The 20,208-nt window shown below is 37.2% G+C and overlaps 2 protein-coding genes across 3 annotated transcripts in view; one reads left to right on the forward strand and one right to left on the reverse strand.

Annotated features, from left to right (window-relative positions):
- Positions 1-12,510, forward strand: part of LOC140933362 (stAR-related lipid transfer protein 7, mitochondrial-like) — a 14,412-nt gene extending 1,902 nt beyond the window's left edge. The window contains exons 2-9 of one of the 2 annotated variants that reach the window (XM_073382903.1): positions 2,349-2,500; positions 4,250-4,299; positions 4,636-4,746; positions 7,837-7,881; positions 8,308-8,345; positions 9,110-9,209; positions 10,216-10,300; positions 12,151-12,510. In XM_073382903.1, the coding sequence (XP_073239004.1) occupies positions 2,349-2,500; positions 4,250-4,299; positions 4,636-4,746; positions 7,837-7,881; positions 8,308-8,345; positions 9,110-9,209; positions 10,216-10,300; positions 12,151-12,251 (682 nt within the window). In that variant the 3' untranslated portion in view covers positions 12,252-12,510. The remainder of the gene's footprint in view (positions 1-2,348; positions 2,501-4,249; positions 4,300-4,635; positions 4,747-7,836; positions 7,882-8,307; positions 8,346-9,109; positions 9,210-10,215; positions 10,301-12,150) is intronic. The other variant, XM_073382904.1, reaches the window with a different exon arrangement.
- Positions 12,507-19,954, reverse strand: LOC140933361 (uncharacterized). Its single transcript, XM_073382902.1, has 8 exons — positions 19,764-19,954; positions 19,437-19,654; positions 17,653-17,773; positions 17,055-17,157; positions 16,451-16,516; positions 16,235-16,318; positions 15,527-15,682; positions 12,507-14,469 (listed from the first exon to the last, which is right to left on the reverse strand). The coding sequence occupies exons 1-8, from the start codon at positions 19,881-19,883 to the stop codon at positions 14,228-14,230; spliced, it is 1,110 nt and encodes a 369-aa protein (XP_073239003.1). The 5' UTR covers positions 19,884-19,954; the 3' UTR covers positions 12,507-14,227.
- Between the last annotated feature and the right edge of the window lie 254 nt (positions 19,955-20,208).

Raw genomic sequence — 20,208 nt, forward strand, 5'->3', positions numbered from 1 at the left:
ATGGAAACTTTATTTGTGTTTTTGAATGTACAATATTGTAAATCTCACTACGTATAGGTAATTTACAAATGCTGCTTGGATTATTGTACTTAGATTATTCAAAGAAAAAAACAAGAAAGAAAGAAAAAAGAAAAGGAAAGAAATCAAAATCGCATTAAGTCTGGGCTATCCCAATTCCTATTTCTACTACAAAAGATGTAATAGGTTGCTCTAATGGCTATAGTTATCATTTTCTTGATTATATATAAAGTTGCTGCTTTTTGACAATGCTATAAATGTCATTCATCATGTCTAAGAACATGGAGCATTCATTGGAGAAAATGCCAAGGGAGCTCATGGAGAGATTTGCAAATTTCACACATCTTTAATTTCTCCTCATTTCCTTGATCAAGTTCAGATATTTTTTCTTTTTTTGTGCACTGCATTGCTATTGGTTAGACTCAAAACCAAATAATAATAATAATAATACACCGTATTCACAAATGGCGGACACGCGGGAAAAAACTGGTGCCTAGTCATGAAAGCGAGGCATTGGAGGGTAAACAAAAATTGCAAATGAAGACTTTCAGTGAACTTGGAGAGTGTTTAGCATGGATTCCACCTAAAATAACTTTTTATGGACTTCTTTTTAAATACAATGACGTGGGATGTCTTCTGCTTTTAATGTTTAGTACTGATTTGCTGTTTGCAATCAAAAGGGACGCGTATATCTTCAAGGAAACAGGATGATTTTGTAGGTTGCCGAAGCCTCAGAAGCTTGACAAGTGGGTGATGGCTGGAGAAAAGCGGCAAACATGTTGGCCCAAACTTCACGCTGAAATCGAACACGAAAGCCAGCTGACTGCGATTCTGTAAAACAGAAGTAAAAACAGATATTGGTGCCAAGAAAAAAAGAAATAAGCGACGGATATATGGCCTACTTGTCAACGGAAGAGACCTCCGCCATTACTCAAAACAGGTCAAGTCGAGAGCGGGTGAAAGATTCATTCACGAGACTCATTCATTCATGTCAGTGTCATTTTACACATATCTATGTATGTCTGTATTTACAACTTCCTTTGGATGATATTAATTCCGTCGCTTTGGAGTGAATTGTTCGAGGTACGTTGGCAGAGCTTAGCAAATTCAGTGCAAATTTAAAATCTTTTGATTTCTTTGTCATTGCGAAATAAAATAATTTTATCAAAACTAGAAGCTGTAGTGTGTGAATCTTATGGCTTGCTATTTGCCTGGTCTCCTTTACGGCATTATCTCGGAGAGCTCTTGGTAAAAAAGTGGTATAAAGCTCACATTGTACTAGGTTAAACGTTTAAGGCAATGTTTGTGTCAGAACTGAACACAGCAAGCTTCTGTTTCGAATCATTAAATGCGAGTTTGGATCCGTTTAAGACGACCATCATTTTATTTATTTATGTATTCTTCACTTTTAAAATATTATGGAACATAAAGTTAAAACTCTTAACAGCCAAAGATAAGAAATAGGAAAATCACTCGCTGAAATGAAATGTGGCCGGCTTACTGAGTCTGCTGCGTAGTAACAAGTTGAAATTTTGAGCGTACTCCACTTGATCGCTCCTGCATTTATACCAAAAAGATAGTTCTAATTGATGTCCTTCATCAATAAAGACCAGAGAATAACGTCCTGGCAAATAAACACCAAACATAACTTCATCGAAACCTCAGTCACCCCTTCTTTCCTGTCTTCCTTTTTTCCATCTCCACTTGAACTGTTTTGTTCAATGGCACACGTCTCTTGGGTTAACAAGTAGGCCATATATCCATCGCTTATTTCTTTTTTTCTTGCCACCAAGATTTGCATTGTTTATATTTCTGTTTTACCGAATTGCAGTGAGCTGACTTTCGAACTCGGTTTCAATGTGAAGTTTGGGCCAACATGTTTGCCGCTTTTCTCCAGCCATCGCCCACTTGTCAAGCTTCTGATGCTTCGGCAACCCACAAAATCATCCTGTTTCCTTGAAGATATACGCGTCCGTTTCGATTGCAAACAGCAAATCAATACTAAACATTAAAAGCGGAAGACATCCCACGTAATTGTATTTAAAAAGAAGTCCGTACAAAGTTATTTTAGGTGGAATCCGTGCTAAACACTCTGCAAGTTCACTGAAAGACTTCATTTGCAATTTTTGTTTACCCTCCAACGCCTCGCTTTCATGGCTAGGCACCAGTCTTTTCCCGCGTGTCCGCCATTTGTGAATACGGTGTATAATGATAATAATAATAATAATAATAATAATAACTTTCATGATTACAGTGATGATAAAGGATGTCTTTAACTTAGTCAGGCCAATTGTATTCAGTTTCTAATCAGTGTCAATTAATCTTCTCAGGTGCAAAAAGAATATTATATTGGACAAGAAAAGAAAGAGAAGACACAAAGAGAAAGGAACTGATAACAAAGGATGGGAACAATTTATTAATCAAAAACTTTTGGAAGTATGGAGAAGGCCTGTTGATTCTTCAGGGCTTTATGAGTACAAAGGTATCATGAAAAAATCAAGATGCATGTAATAATACTTTCCTTAACTAGAGGTAATCATTGATTACGGATCCATGTTCGTCACTTGTGGAAATGAAATCAAGTCGAAAGGAGTCCATTTTCCCGGCCGAGATGCCCCTGAAAAAATCAGTAGGGGTGGCCAATGATACCCCCATCGCCGTGATACCTTGAAAATTTGTGGGTTTGTGCCATAGGAACACCGATTACTGTGACACTTCTTTTATTGTGGATTACAGTTTGGCTTCCTGTGTTAGTGTAATTGTCAAGTCAGGGATTTTGTGGTAGTGATTCTGGCACTGTTTGTTATCATGGTCTTAAAATAATGGAACTGAAAAATAGTTTCCAAGTGACTTTTTCAGCCTTAGGGATCAATTTACAGAAATCCACAATTTTTTCCACTCAGATTCTTAACTACATGTTAGAGCAATTCATTTATTTATAACATGTTGTCCAGCATCTACACTGTATCAGTTTTCTAATGTCCGCCATCTTGAATCATTCCCAAAGTGCATTGTATGTTACCGATTTATGGCTCTCAGTGCCAAGAAAAAATATATGACTTCAATAAATGGAAAACATTTAGGATGTGGGTTTTCATGAATTTTCATGGAACCAAAAAATAAACTTACTTCTTCCCGGAGAAGGGGCGTCTTTGATTCACTTTTGCTAATCGTGTATTTAGGCCACGTGATTTTTCCCGAAATGTTTGGAAAATTATTTGATTGTCGGTTACTCGTAGATTTTGGTTGGCTTTAGGGCCTGTCGTCAAAACATACCAGGCAACCAGAAAATCACAAACAGAAACTTAAAACCACCAGAAATAAGAACTCAAAAGCATACATGACCTCTTGACCTCTAAATGCAAGAACCAAAGGCAAAAATAAAATTTGTTCTGTCAAAGTTTATGGTACTCCATAGACTACGATGCATAATCTATGCGCTAAAAAGAAAAGAAAACCTCTGTTGCTCAAGCAAATGCTAAGGTCTCATTTCACACTATCACTAGCTTACGATGTACAGCTGTATGAGTCACGTCTGACCAGTCAACACAGTCTTTATTTTAAACTAATCAGGACTTTCTGTATCCAGTGGGAAGGCTTACAAAAGATCAGGATCTTTGTCTTTAATAAGGGCTTGGGCTTGGTATAGAGTAAACCGATTATAAAAATGTCTCACTCTGTCAATTATTACTTGATGCAAATTAGTCGCATGTGACATTTTGAGAACTGAAGTGACGTGAAACATGAGCCACAGAAATTGTGGCCAATGGAATCTATTTTTTTCAATTTTTGCAAAATTATTCCCATGCACGATTAGTGAGTGGCTAAAGATCCCCATTCTCCAATTTTTCCTGAGTGGGGCTGGGGGCAGGGGAGGTAGTATTCTGTACACAGGCCATACAGATGGTTGGTTTCCCATGATCTCTGGGCACAGAACTGAAAAATTATTCTCCATGGGAGTTGAAATCCTTTGGGGCTTGAATTGCTATTGGTCAGCTCCATTTTTGCCGTAAAGCAGTGTTCACCTCGTATTCATTTGATACCAGGGTTAAAAGCATAGCAAAATAGGCTGCTAACCCTTTAAAGTTGACAACAGGTGTACATGTAACCTGAAAACAGATTTTATCTAGAACAATTTATGGGGATGGCCCTTATCCATGAGAGCACCCTTTACACAAGCCTAGATGAGTCATTAGATTGAAAACTTCAACAATTTTTTTATTATTTCTAGTGTTTGGCACTTTCTATGACATCAATGCAAGGTCCTTTTATAACATCCAGGTATGTACAGGTTATACTTTTGTACCAGTACATAATTATATTTTAAACAGTCATCTCCTATTTAGTGGTCACCTTTTAAATTTCTGTGGGTGACTGCTTTTTCACTCTGTATTGTTATCATCATTTGCAGTCAAGCAGACTGTATTAATTAGGTTTAACAGTAATACTAGTCAAGTGCTTACATGTACATGAACTCTAGATAGCTTCAGACCTTCATTATTATTTTTTGCCATTATGGGGATGTATGTCTTGATAAAAGGACAGATTTAGAGGTGACATGTAAATCATTATGAATCTAAAAATATTATAATGATGACATATTGATTTTCGTCATAGATTGATAATGAATACCGGACAGTCTGGGACCAATTTGTGTTAAAACTCGATGTTGTTGACTTGGATCCTATGAGTGGTAGTGAAGTGCTTCATTGGGTCACAAAATTTCCTGTAAGTATATATTTACATGTTATACAGTGAAACACTTACATAGGTGACATTCTGTATTCATGGTGTCTACCAGGATGCATTGATGGTGAATCACAGCTTTAATTCTATAATAACTACAATGAGGGACAAAAGTGTTGACACACTTCCGTAAAATGGCCCCTTTTTGTATAGTGGATATACCTATCCCCTTCCCCTGTCTACCCCAACCCCTTCCCCCCCAAAATCAATGTTGAATTTTGGACCCTCAAGTCTTTTTTTACTTCAGACAACATTGATTCGGGGGGTGAGGGGATTTACGGCGTTTAAAAAGAATGAAATAATAGATGAATTAAATATTTGCTAAAAGCACCCGTTTTAAACAAGTGTGTCAACTACTTTTGTCCCTGATTGTCTGAAATATGTATCTGTGTTTTGCGGCTAGATTTTTGACGCTGCTGAATTTTTGTGCGATGATGTTACTCTATGAGCCAAATTGTTTTTTTAGAAACAACAATTTGTAAAGTTTCGTCCTGATTTGTAGTATACGTAGAGTAAAATGTACGAAGCGTATGTCATCACTCAATCTTGTTCTTCCGCGCACGTTCCTGATACCCTGTGGGGTCGAGAGGAAATCATTTGTATTGTGATCAATGCCGTTGCAGCGGATGTAATGTTTTCACAAGTATTATCAATAGTGGAAAAAGGATGGAAACACTAAGGTACAATGAAAATTGTTCTTGTAAATAGTTAACTTAAGCGAATGAAGTACTGCGGAGTAACAGAGGGGACATGCAATATTTTTGACATTGACTTGTGCCATTAGTGAAAGGACGTGAACAATCATATATACAGGTTATGAACCTCGTAAATGATGGGCCAGCCGTTTGTGCTATCCCTATATATAGATGTGTGTTTTTTTTGGAGACCTTTTCAAACCTAAGTGATCCAAACCTTTAGCGTAGGTAGGCGTCGAACAGGTTAGACCAGGTTTTGGAATGTACTTTTGTAATGATTTTAGATGACCGCCTGCCATTTATTCAGTGGCATAATTTTTTTATTGATGTTGGATGGACAACTATTTCATTTCCCAGCTCGTAAATCACAGAATAACAAAGAAATTGTTTTCAAGATAGACACACCAGTTTGCATCATCGCCAAAACAGCAATTACTTTTGCCCAGAAGTTCACTTGATGACAAGGAAAGCGGGATAACATGTGATCAATCACGGCCGTGCGCTGGAAAATTTTCCTTTTTTATGCGCTAATTCCTCACGAAAGGCAAAAGAAGATTCCGCTATGTAGAAAGTACTTCGCAATACGTATTCTTGGCGAGAAAAATTCCAGCGATGTGGTGCAAATAAGGAGTTTCAACGGTTAACCACGAGAATACATATCGACATTAAGAGGTCATAACAGACTAATGTTACTTTTCGTTTGCCGAAACGTGGTTAACCGTTGTAACACGAAGGAAGCAGTGTTTTCCTCAGTTTAAGCTGTCGTTTTCTTTGAGAGTCAAATACCAGTTCACGTTTCAAAGCTCTCTTTTCATTTTCTCTGCCGACAATAGACAAAAACACAGGGTTTCGCTTGAGAAATACAGTCCAAATACACAGACATATGCGCTCATGTCACGCTATTTGCGTTGCGTTATCATGTCACTCATGGTGTCACGAGGTGGGATTGAAACTAATTGTTTTCGTGGACACTTGCAATGTTTGCTACGTTGTCCTTAGTTTTTTATTGAATTGGCCATGAATTTACCTTCACTTTTCCGTAGTTTCGATATTGGACGCAGTGACAGCCGCTCCGCACTAACGCTCCATATTTCCGTGGCCGGCCAGTGACTATCCCCACTACGCGTCAATCCTTACCCTACCCGTGATTTTTTGCGTCTTAACCATCGGATAAAGTGAAGAACGAGAAGTATTCACTTTATTAAAAACATTTTCAGTACGCATACCCTTGAAATTCATCAAAAGTTGTACATGTGCGCGAGTTTCAGCGTCAGTTTTTAGCTTGTAAACCATATCGACGTTAATTCTGGATATCGCAGCCCTTTTATTACGTCATCACGTAATTCCAATTGGCCCTATAATTCGGTCGTGAATAAGTCAATGTCACCCCCACCACCAATAACATAATTATGTCTTTGATTTCTTTAATTACAGTTAAAATCAGTGTCATGCACGGCTCAACTTGTGTGCAGTAGCACAATTTTGCATTCAGACAATGAGGGACAAAAGTGTTGACACACTTCCGTAAAATGGCCCCTTTTTGTATAGTGGATATACCTATCCCCTTCCCCTGTCTACCCCAACCCCTTCCCCCCCAAAATCAATGTTGAATTTTGGACCCTCAAGTCTTTTTTTTACTTCAGACAACATTGATTCGGGGGGTGAGGGGATTTACGGCGTTTAAAAAGAATGAAATAATAGATGAATTAAATATTTGCTAAAAGCACCCGTTTTAAACAAGTGTGTCAACTACTTTTGTCCCTGATTGTACCTCTTTTGCTTAATTAATTATTAGGGCATATGCAGTGCATAAAGGCAATTTTTGCTATGGCAATTTCAAGTGTATCACAGGGTTGCAACACTTCTGGGTCATTCTGTCAAATTGTTATGACATTGTTTTAAAATTCTGCCCTTAAAATCGACTTAGGTTTGCTTATGCCAAGGCAGCAAAAAATCAGCTGGTTGAACCTTTGTTTAGAGAGACAATCACTCACAAGGTGTAGTATACAGCTGAGTATTATTCCACTGTTAGAGCGGTTTTCACTTGACTGTCGTAAAACCAAAACCAAAGTAAATACGCTAGCCAACCAAAGGGCGTAGTGAAACCAAAACCAAAACCAAAACCAATTACTTTCGACAGTCAAGTGAAAACCGCTCTATTATGGAGGATAGTAATCAGTATTAAATTTCTGAGTGATGATGCTGTGGGTGTCCAGTTTACAAGTACAACTTTGTTGTATACAGATTTTTAATTATTTTAAAATAACAGACAAATAAAAAACAGCGATAGTAAATAACATGTATAAGTACTATTACGTGTACTTATATTTTTTGCTAATTGTTTGTTTCTTTCATTTTATATCCCCTTTGTTCCTAGTACCCTCTGAGAAATAGAGACTATGTGTTTGTAAGAAGAGGACAGGTACAAGGTCACTTCTTTGTGACTGAATTTTTTTCTATTTTGTTTATTAATTTTTTGTTTTCCCCACAATGATATCATTCTTGCAGTTATGTATTTCTGACAGGGAAAACCAGAGTCCCACAAAATTGCTCTCTGATATGAAGCCAGGCTACTGGGTCAACCCATTGGGCTGGCATGTTGTCATTGTAACAGTCAAGCAACTTGGGGCTTTTTTTACTCATACAATTTCAAATACATTGAGGAATTTTAACACAGCTGTATGCTTGTGTTGCTTCTATTTACCAGTTGCAGACGCTCCCTTTGTATGAATAAGGGCATTGGATAAGGTATCAATTTGGGGGCACCTTCTGTTCACTGTAGGACAATAAAGGGTCTAAATTGAAAGAATTATATTTACAGTGTAACTTGTTTTTATTCTTATACCAGGTTGATCAACAGTCCATGACTATGGTGCTTATTTCAAGGTTGGTTATTAAAATTAATATAATTATTATACCAGTAAAAATAATAATCAATCATAAAATTATTTATAATAGTTTTTGATGTACAGTTTGCATATGAGTTCGCCTCATTTATGTTCCCTGTCGAAAAGTATTACTGATAAGAACATACATGTATGGTCATATCCTGTCAGCAAAAGGCATGATTATTGGTTTTAGTGGAGCTATATGTACATAGTTTAAGAATTAATTATTGAGCTGCAAGTAATGCTGAGCGACTGCATTTACAAATGTACCTGCAAGTTAGTGAATTATCAAACATGTCAATTTAATGATCCCAGGCTAGTTTTCTTATTTTTTGTGTAATTGAATTAGAATTAAATTGGAACTTAAATATATCAAGGTTAATGATGTCCTTGTTCTTGTATCGGTTCCCCTTCACTTTATTGTTCCTGTTCCGTCTCTGTTTCCGGTTCCAGTTCCGGTTCTCACTCGCTTTCCCATTCCTATTCCAGTTTCTGGTTTCCGGCTTTTCGAGGCGCCCATTGTATTCACCTCGACTCAATACTAACTTTGTGTATAACATGCCCTTTACATTATGGCATGCAGTGTAAGTCTTAAATGTGTCTGCTGTTTATCCAGGATTTTCAAAGGGTATCGGTGAAATACACAACATTACTGTACAGTATAGAGCAATAATTTATATTACATCAGGGCCATGTGGGCCTCTTGCCTTGTATTTCTTTCCTTCATCAAGTCAATTTTCTTGGTGCTTTTTTTCTTCTCAGGGCTACTACTCACCCACTTTGTCCAGAAAATAGTGATCATGTGCGAGTACAAAGTTATAATTCCAGAATGGTTATTTTACCACACAGAACATTTGATGAGGTGAGGGTTTATTCCAACCATATTTCTCTACCTTTTCTTACTGAAAAAGAAAACTTTTATAGGCTATAATCACAGTAAATTTTCACACCATAAAATTGAAAAGGAAATGATATTTAATTGGACAAAAACAGTACAATTACAATTCCACTATGGGCCAGTTTAGACAAGTACTTAAACCATTATTTCTTCGAGCAAGTTGCTTTTTAAGGTTACTGTTAGATTTGATATTAACCCATTCATTTCAAACATTAATTTCTCAAAGTAATAATAAAGAATTTCCCACAATAAAAATTACATAAGGCTGTCAAGAGAGGCTATGAAGGTGTGCTTCCTGTTTTATATTGCAGGCTAAAAAGAACAAAAATTTTATTATATTTTTGGCTTTCTTCTGATTTCTAGCATTGTCTGTCAATTTTTCCATGAGGTAATTTACAGTAACGTCCCGTAAATTTAGGTGAAAATGTTTGTTTGAACTCGTAACAATGTTTTGTATGAAGCCTTACCAATGAAGTTATTTGCATAACAGGCCATTAAACTTTGGCTTTACCTGTCATCAACCTTGAAAGGATCATTTTGATATCCAGTGTGTCTCTAAAAAGGTTTTTCTTTTTTTTTGCCATAGGCATGTTAAAGAAAGATCAAAGACCATTGTACTATTTATTATTTGGGGATTAATTAAAATGTAAACCAATTTTGCTATAGATTGCCAAAGCTTGCTTGAAATTGATGTCAGGTTGTGAAAATTGCAACATTTCGGTCAACAACGGAAAGTATCGTGTCAGATTTTAGCCCAGTATCATCATTTTTTACAGGATAGCACTCTTAGATACCAACTTTGGCCTTCATTTTCTCGGCTTCTATTGAACAAAAATTTAGGAGTTTGTGTTCAGGTGAAGAGTGCTTTTCAAATAACCGATTTTAGAAGCTTGGTCAATTTTTGACGTTACAGCGGTTCTAATACCTTAACTGGAAGATTTACATTGTACTGATTTGTTTGTTAACTTAGGATGGATTTGACTTTGTGCTATCATACTTTGATGATCCTAAGACTAACTTTCCATCGTACTGCATGAACGTTTTAACAAGCTCAAGTAAGTGTGATGCACTCATCATTCAGTGTTCTTTATTCTAGTGAGATTCCACCAGCGGCATTCTAATGGGATATTTTTATAAGCAATGATAATGAAGGATTCTTATTTACTGTAATAAAGAGACTTTTAGCTTGTATGTTTTGTTGTCCTAATTCAGACCACGTGGTGTTCTCTTTGTCCTAATTATGCATACATTAATATTATTCATATTGATATTATGGTGGAAGCTCTCGTGAGCAGACACCCGAGTGGTGTCCGTAACTGGAACTGGCTCCTTGTGAGAATGAAAAATACAGAGCAGGGTTCGAAATTGCGCCTTCCTGGTCACCAATGCGAGTAAAAATTTAGTCCTGGCGACCAGAATTTCATAGCTGGTCACCAGCTAGCGACTTGTAAAGCTGGTTGTTATTGTGGACTTAAACGTTCGGAGAAACTGATTAAGAATTGAAACCTCAAAAAGCTATTTGCCAACAGGTGTCTTCCTTTTTGTCCTGCTGATATTTTTTAATTAAAAGGGAAACAAATCTTCCTGTAATAATACCTTCACAACAGCTACGATCAATACGAGTTGAATGTTTCCAAGCCGCCATTACGAGTAATGTGGCACAAAAAAAATGTGGCCTCGTACGAGCAACATGGCGGCTATGTTTCGTTGTTGTTTTGTGGATTGTTTTGTGGTAGTTATTGGAAGAAAATAGTTTTGATATGATCCGGTACAGTCATGGGCAGACAGCTTTCTGTTCCTACGTTCTAGATCAGATGGCTTTACATGTATATCTCCAAAAAGTAATTTGTGGAAAAAATGAGACTTCACTCGTTCACGTACGGTTTCTTTCTGGTACCGGGAGCAGAAGTATTGCAATTTTTAAGCACAAAAACGTCCATACCATGCATTTTTTATTCGTGTTTAAACTTTTACTTGAAAAAAAGGGAGGGGGAATTTTTGGCGACCACAATTTGCCCTCTGGCGACCAAAAATTTATACTTGATCGCCAGTTGGCGCTCGTATTAAAAAGTTAATTTCCGACCCTGCAGAGTTTGTATAGGGGTTGATTAAAACAGGATTTTATTAGACTGCAAAACAGTCGGTTTTTTGCTCAAAATCAGTAAAGAAATCGGTAAAGCGTGGTGTAAGAGTCTTGCGTGCACACAGCGCGCGAGCCTCACATGCCCTATGGGCATGTGAGACGAGAGAAAAAACCGTCTCTCCCCAGTCTCGCTCTATGTTTTCAGCCTCATTCCAGACCGTTTGTTTGACTGCTCATGCGCACTTGAATACACAAAAATACGGACTGTTTTGCAGTCTAGGGTTTTATAAAGGTGGCCATAAGTAGAGCTGTCCGTTTACAAGAATGTCCATTAGGAGAGCTTCCACTCTATATGCATTGGACAAAATGGTCTGAAATGAGAAAACAAAACATACAAACTAAAATTAAAAAGGACTATAATTATTTATTAATACAGTGTATCAGTCACAAGACACAGCTGGGTTTCATTTCATAACTGTCATCAACAACAGAGCTGAAAATAATATTATGATCATCTCAAAGTGGAATTGTCAGTTTAAATGACCTGCCCTCAGGAGTCTTGTCTTGTGTTTTTCACTGCTGTGACAAATAACTGATGAGAAGTTCCTCATCAAATCACTTCACAAATGGTGCGTTTTTACTCAGATTTCCGAACCTGTCATCATGATGGTACCTGATTTCCTTTGTTTCTCCTTTGGAATAATATTTAATAATAATTTAATATTTATATAATATTTTGAAAAAGTTGTAGTTAAAGTACATGTTTTTCATCTTTGAAAAAGGCGACCGTTTTATACTTTTCACTTTCTAATTATGTTTCAGATCTTCCTACTTTCATTAATACACTACACTCTGCAGCAGCTGGGCTAAGCCAACAGGACCAAAAGTGCCTGGCAGAAAGACAGGAGATGGTCAATCACTGATTGTGCACTCTGAGTCAATGAAAGTGCTTTTCTGAAAATAATTAAAGTAATTGTACAAAGAACTTCTTAGCTGTGGCAGAACTTTGTGATACAGTTGTAACGACAGACGATCACTGGAAATCCCATTGGAAGTAAAGTTTGCATGATTATAATCATTATGCCCTCTCAAGTTGATACAGTGAATGAACATCTTGTGCAATGCTTTGTGAGCTGACTGCTGACTTTGTAGTTAGAGAAAGAGGGGCACATGTAATGTGAGAAAAAAATTGCCTGAAATGACTCTATGTGTGCCAGAAAGCTGACACATTAAAATGATTATCTTTGGATGTCATGAAACAACTGTAACCAGGTTCAGTTGATTACAAAGTACATTATTTTTGTAAGGTAATCTGAACAACAACAAAAATTGTAATGTTTTCAAACTGTTGAACACTGATGAGTAAACTATTAATAAATTGAAGTACAAAATGTATAGGGGATGTGTATTAGACAGGGGGCATTTATTAGAGAGGGGCGTATAATACACCTTTAAAAGCGTTGAGGGGGCATTATTTTAATATAATTCAAAAGAGGAGTATATTTGGAAGTAGGCATCTGTTAGGTCATTTCAGAAACCCATGAGGGGTTTCTGGTCATTTACAGTAATTTGTGACAGCCTTCAGGTCCAGGTTACCCTGCAAGCAGAGTCTCCTTTGATCTTCCTAGAAAATATTGGTATTTTCTAGAAAGATCAAAAGGGATTCTGCTGGCAGGGTAGGTCCGGGTTGATACAGTTGGTTAATGACTACTGATTTCTCTCACAGTTGAGTATTTACATGTACATCAGGTTTTGTTAATAAAAACCACCCCAAAATAAAATGAAGTTTATAGTGTGTATGTATAGTAAAAGGATATCCTTTTGAATTGATTAATTTCAAGGCATACAAAGGGTTAAGGGTTCCTGGACATTGAATTAAACAGATGATTGCCAGAGGCGGCTGTAGCTAAGAGAAGGAAGAAAGGGTTCCTTTTAATTTCTCAAACAGTCACTGGAGTAAAGTAAATTTCTCAGTTTATTTTACCATAGACTGAAATGGTTTGTCCACAGAGTTATTTTTCCCAATGAAAAACAATGGGAATCAAGTTTGTTACCTACATGTATAATGCTTTGTGGCACCTGCATGTAGCATATTTGAAAGAATATTAAATACAGGTGATAAACCTGCATTTGTGAGGAGATTACATCGTCGGTATGCCGGCCATCAAATGGCAGAAAAGAGAAACAGGGCTGCCACTAAGATTTCAAGCTGCCGGGTATAAATACATAATGTACAGCAAGTAGGTGGGGAATCAAACAGCTCGGAGTTTCTTTTGGTTCTTTTTTTCCATGTTCTTATGAAAGTAGCTGGGGAAAATCCCCAAACCCGGGCTCTAAATGACATTTCTGGAGACATAAGACATTGTTTGAGCTGTGACACTCCAAGTTTCCCTGACATCTTAGCTATGGACTAACTAGTTACTACACTTTAACACCTTGGTAAGAAAACGTGAGTTTTCTCTTAGAAATCATATGCGGTAACAGTGATCCTGAATTAAGCAGGTATTAGTTTTAGGGCATAGAGTTAAAATTATTTATGACTGCTACAATCCTTCAGATGGCTCAACTTTTTCCATACGAAGCTAATCTGTGAAAACAGATATCTGCCATGGTGGAAGCTGGACGTGGTCATGTTGACGTTCATCAGTTCTTAAACACTGATTAAAAGTTCCTTGAAAGGATTGTCTTCTATGCACCAAGACCTTTACTTCTGACTGACAACAACTTATCCAAGCAAGTCCCTCTCTTTTTCTTTGCAGTGTTTAAAACATTTCTGATTTCTTTTACTTTTCATCTTTTTCGACTGACGATGCTATAATATTCTAATCTTGCAAGATTCTTATCATCCAAACTTGACACTCAAGATACATTCCACTACTGTTAACCATGACCAGAGCAATCAGCTGCTTTCCACTCGACCGGATCCTATGTTGTCAATACCAACCCATAAGGAAATGGATTTAACCGAGCTTGATGATCCAGCAAGAACATTATCTTCAAGAAATGATAGAGTAGTGATCGGATGTTGAGAGAAAAAAGTATGCCATGGCTGTGCGACTAACCCTGATTCACAACTCTTGAGAATGTCTGTCAGTTTGTACAGATTGATTGTCTGGCCTTGATCGACCAAGGCAAGCCATCCTAAAGAAGAGAAACAATTTTATAAAAAAACCACTGATCTTGATAATGTAAATGTTACACCGGTAAAAACATTGTTTTTGTCACTTCTGACATGTTAGTATCACAACTTTGCCATCGGCACTTAAATTCAAAATTTGAGCCCAAATTATGTGTATTAATTATTACATATTTGTATTAATAATTACCTCAACCCCAAGTGGGGGGGGGGGGGGGTTAAAGAAAGTGGCTGTTTTGGCATCAATGGTTTGGTTTGAATATGTCGTTCTCCTTTGTCCAAACACGAAGAAAGACAGCAAAAGTAGCTGTTGTTTGTTTTTGGTTTATTTTTATTTTTATCTTATTTTTTTATTTTTTTTTCGGGGGGGGGGGGCTACCTTTGAAAACATTTTGAAAAGGTTCCAGTTTTGGTCTCTGGTAGTGTATTGTACTCATTGGATGGATCATGGATTGTGTTGAATGACGGGCAAATTAGGAAGCGATATTACCAACATCACAACCACTAATTCCTTACTTCTCAATGATAGCAAAACAAAATTAAGTAATTATGGGAGAGTGTGCTTAATGAGCTTGAAGGAAATTGTTTGATTCCTAAGGACCTAAATCTAAGCCACAACTGAATATTCATTATGAGCCAACAGTTAACTCATAGTGAAGAATCAGTTGTGGGTTTGATGTAGGTCCTTAATCAAAGAATCATCATGCATCTCTTGCAATTCCCTTGACCGCACCTCTCTTTTTAATAGAAATAAGAGACTGAGTTGATTGGGGATGAGTCATATCAAAATGGCGCATCATTTAACCCATTGCCAAAAATAAACTGTATGCTCGGGACTCATTTGCATACAATGAAAGTTCACAACACACTACCCATTGACTTGGAGTGCTCCCTATAACCTCATGAATAGATTAATGGGTTAAAAACAATTTTGTTTTTTTTTTTTCAAACGGAGACCTTGTCAGACTGGTCAGTAAGATTTGTTGATTTAAACAAAGCAGACACTGTACCAGAAAAAAAGCAAAAACAAATAAAAACAGTCCATACTGTAAGTAATCCTACCTTCTGTTTGGCCATGTTTTGGCTGAACAGCAAACACTCCATGACCCCCTCGAGAGCTAGGAAGCACAATCTCTTTGAGATGAGGTGGATGAAGGAACCATAGTCTACCTGAACAATCAGACAGGATACAACTGCTGGGAGAAGCACACCTGATATCTGCAGGAATGATTAGAATAATTTATGATAAATAAAGACAAGATCCAGTAACTGTTTTACTCCAAATGCCTGCGAGTATGCAATTTAGCCCAAAAGTAGTTACTGTAATGTCATCATCACCCTACCCAGTTACCTGTTGTTAACAATAGTTATTTTCAGGCGAGGGAGTAATCTCTAATACATCCAAACTGTTTTATGGGAAATTCAAAAGGAACATGAAGTGCAAAAGTTAGTTTAGTAGCATCAATGTAGCCAAGATATATTTTGGAACAAATTACTGCACTTTTCAAGTTCAAAAGCCAACCGATGTTGCTTTTTTCGGACCTCTTAGGGAACAAAACTTTACTTCAACGGGTTTAAAAGATCGTGGTTTGTGATTGGTGCCTGGTGGATTTTGATCCATTTTGTGTCTTTCTGTGTTTCAAAGTCCGTTGCTTGTGATCATACTTATGACTGGCAGCACCAATTGTGAAGGCGGCTTTTGAACTTTAGAGTCTGTATGTTTGTGAAAATCGCAGCTTAACACCAGACCAATTGTCTACATACATGTACCTTGCACTGTGTTTCCATTGCCAGATGGAGGAAAAGAAATATGGGTAGCAACAAACTTCAAATCGCCATCTTCAGAAGTCACATCTGAAACAGGAGATGCAAAGAGGCAGCTGAGTATAGAAAAAAGGAATAGATTGCAGGTCACTTAGCTACACTGTGCTACTGCTCAACCTGACTATTAATTAAGAACATCTTGTGTCTTAACAACATATATACCTGTCTGTTGGGTTGCATTGTAAACTTTGATGCCTCCTGATTCACCAACCACTAACGATGGGCAACCTGCAGTGAAATTAAGACAAAGTCAGTTTGGCAATCGTGATTTTAGCTTACATGCACATGAAAAGAGTTGTTAGAGATAGAAACAGCATGCTTGAACCTGAAAGTCATCAGTGTGTTCTAATCTGGTAATGAAGGAATACCTGCACCCCTGGGGTGGTACACTCCCATATTAAAATGTGGGGTGCTTGTCCCTAAAAGCCCTTTGTAAGTAAACAGAATCTTGTTTTGTGGGCTCAGACTGACTTATTTTAACCCCTAAGAGGTGACCAAAACTTGATTGCTTAACAATGTTCCCATCATCTTTTTGCTATCATTTGACAAATTCATCCCTAAAAGCTGGCACAAGTACCCCCATTACCCTCCCCCCTTCCCTCAAAAAATCCAATCTAACCCCTGGCTTGTTGGCAAGGTGTACAGATCAAAATTGATCACAATGTAAATGCAATATACATGATTGTATATAGCCCACAAGAAGGTGTAACATTATAATACCCAGCATTTGACAGTACAATCTGTTTGTAATCACACCTGAAATTACCTTTCTTTGGCATATTTTCATCCCGTATGAGTAAAATGTCTTGGATGGTCATGGTAGATTTTATTACAGATATTAATTCAAGACTGATTGTGACATTTTCCACCTGTGAATAAAAAGATAATAATAGATCTAGCCTGCACAATTCCTACAATAACTGTACAATACTGAGTGATAAAGAGAGCTTTAGAGTTTGTAGAAATGAATATTTTACTGTTGATAGCCAAGATTTTTTGAAACTTTAGGGTGCCTTTCAAGCCCTTTTTCTTTTTGAAAACACTTTTGTTTTTGCTTATCAGACAGCTTCTGTAACAAAATTTTAATTAAAATGCTTTTACATCCTCAACACTGTTTCATTATTTTTTTTATTGCTGCCAAGAAAAACAAAGAAATTGCATCTTTTTCAACAACTGGCATGAGTAATTATGTATAATTCAAGAAGAATGTTTTATGTGAGAAACATTGGCAATCCTATATACACAATGCACATTTTTCTCCCCTCAATTTGCCTTTAAAAAATCCACACAATTTTAGTATTTAGCATTGTTCAAAAGCAGTACTTTCTCCCACACAAAAATCTATAACTACCAGTACTAAGTACCTTTCTGCACTTCCAAATAATAATTAATCCTGATGAGATGGCAATAGATAGGTACTCCCTAAGAGCCGTGATCTTTAAAGAAAAGTGTGTTCCTAAAGTCTCTGGAAGATTCACAACAGCCCTATTAAGAAGAACAAAAATAACGGAAAACCTTTTCCATTAAAAAAGGTACAGATACTGTATGTAACATAAATTAAAACAGAAAAAGGCACAGCCATCCCAGAATCTAAATGGGAGTTCATTGGAATTTGAATTTCATAAGAGAACGTATGGAAAATAGACAAACTAAAACTCATTAAAATGGCTTCGAAATGGCTCTAGAAAGAGACAGTAAAACATAAAACGCAAATGCAAGTTGAGTCATTTTTATTGCAATTTTTTCAAAAAATGGAATTTTGAACATGTTTTATTTATTTTCCATACAATTATTACATTGAGTACTCTTATAAAATTCAAATTCCAACAAAATCCCATATAGAGTCTGGGCTGCCTGTGATTTCGTTGGACCAGAGAGCCTCACATGGTTGGTGTCACTGAGACAGTTGTTGGAAAAATATAAATTTTGCTACTACTGTAAAAAAAATACTATATAAAATGTACTGCTCTGGATGGGATGCATAGTCCAGTGTACCTAAATGCATGTAACTGAACAACACCCTCAAGTAAGCACTCCTCTTCATTCATTAGCCTCTTTCACATTGGCCATAATAGAGGCCTTGTTAGAGTGAAATTCCAAGGAGCGATGTGACCTTGATACAGCAAGGTAAGAGGTGAAATGGCAACAAATACACACTGAAACATATGGGTTAAAACCACAGGTAACTCAGGCTCACTGTTTGTGTCACATATGGGTTTCATAACATGAGTAAATTTAGAGAACATAAGGAGCGAAGTTCCGGTCTGGAAATTTGTTAGAAAATGGAAATTGAAATCGATGCAACTTCCCATGTGGCAAGTTGTTGTTGTCCTTAATATGCACAGGAAGTTTCGGGAAAAACAATCTTCTTCACCTTTTCTACAAATGCTTTTCTTTCTCTTGGAACAGTGATATTAAAAAATAACAGAAGTGTAAACTATGTAGAAAAGATGAAGGGGACTACCTTTCCCGAAACTTCCTGTGCATATTAAGGACAACAACAACTCACCACATGGTAAGCTTCATCGATTTTTATTTTCATTTTCCAGCAAATTTCCAGACCTAAACTTCGCCCCATATGTTCTCTATATTTTATACTCGTGTTATGAAACATGTACGTGACACAAACAGTGAGCCTTGGTTACCTGTGTTAAAACTAGGACAGCGACTAAAACAATCGCAATAGTAAAATACTAATAGGGACATGGCTTCTTCTTCTTCCTTGTTTCTATCAAACACCACAAATAATTGAACAATTAATAATATTACCATGATGGGCATAATGAATGGGCTAATGCATTTTACATCCGTACCCCTCCCCCCTTCCTACCACCCTGGTTGAGCACTAACCTTTTCTTCTTATTCCCGATGCTTACATAAAACTGCATTTGCCCCTGAAGACTTTCATAAAATACATAAATTCTCTGAAGAATTTCATGCAAATTAAAGCTTCACCCTCAAAGAATTCCTAATCTTTTTATTAGTTTACTCTATCCCTAAAGAAATCCTCAGTTTTCATAATAACTTACCCCGAAGAATTCCATTGGTTCTCAACCGGGGCCGAGGGGAGGGGTACATTAATGCACTTGGGATTATCCACTTAAAACACAACAAACAAGAGTCTACACTTGTTGTTGTGTCTACTTACTTAAACTTGCCATCATTTATTGAGTTCTTTTGAATATCCTGTACTGTTATTTCTTTAGCGGTGAAGCCAAGTGAGCTCATTACATCCCATGCTCTAATTTCCACACAAGACTTTCCTTTTCCAGACTGACAGATTCCCAACAATGACATCCCACCATTTTCGTGTGTTACAAATGCAGTGTTTACTCCTTCCTCCAGCAACAAAGGGGGTATTTCTCTCTAAATTTATGTGGAGTAACGACAGAGAAGATAAGGATAAATTCTTTCCCAAATACTTCAAAGCAAATGTAAGCTTTATACTCAAGAACCAAGTTTACTAAGTACGCACTTTCAAAGCATGGACTTCGGACTTCTTGTCTGTATACTCCAGCCCTGCAACTAAACCTTGGTTGTTATCCGTGGAGAAACTGCGCACCAAATGCCTTGTTTTTAACGTTTGAAACCACATTTGTTGATCCTTTTGAATCAATGAAACACCGGTTTACGTGCATAACGACGAATAAACCGCCATGTTGAAAAGCTTGGGAACCTAGCTTACAGCTGCGATTCTTCCGCTGCCCTTGCATGAGCCTGCGTTTAGGGCGGTCCTGATCCGTATTCGCCCAGGTTAGGTGGTGTGCGTCCCTGTGTGCGCACTACGAGCGACCTTTGCCGCCATCTTGAAAATTTTGCATCCGCAATGCTTCGCAATGGAAGTGCGCATTCGCCCATGGCCAGGCTGCTAAACTCGCCCGTTACGGTTATTCTAAGAATAACCCCCGTTACAGAAAAAA

The sequence above is a fragment of the Porites lutea genome, chromosome 4, assembly GCF_958299795.1.
Source record: "Porites lutea chromosome 4, jaPorLute2.1, whole genome shotgun sequence".
Lineage (NCBI taxonomy): Eukaryota > Metazoa > Cnidaria > Anthozoa > Scleractinia > Poritidae > Porites > Porites lutea.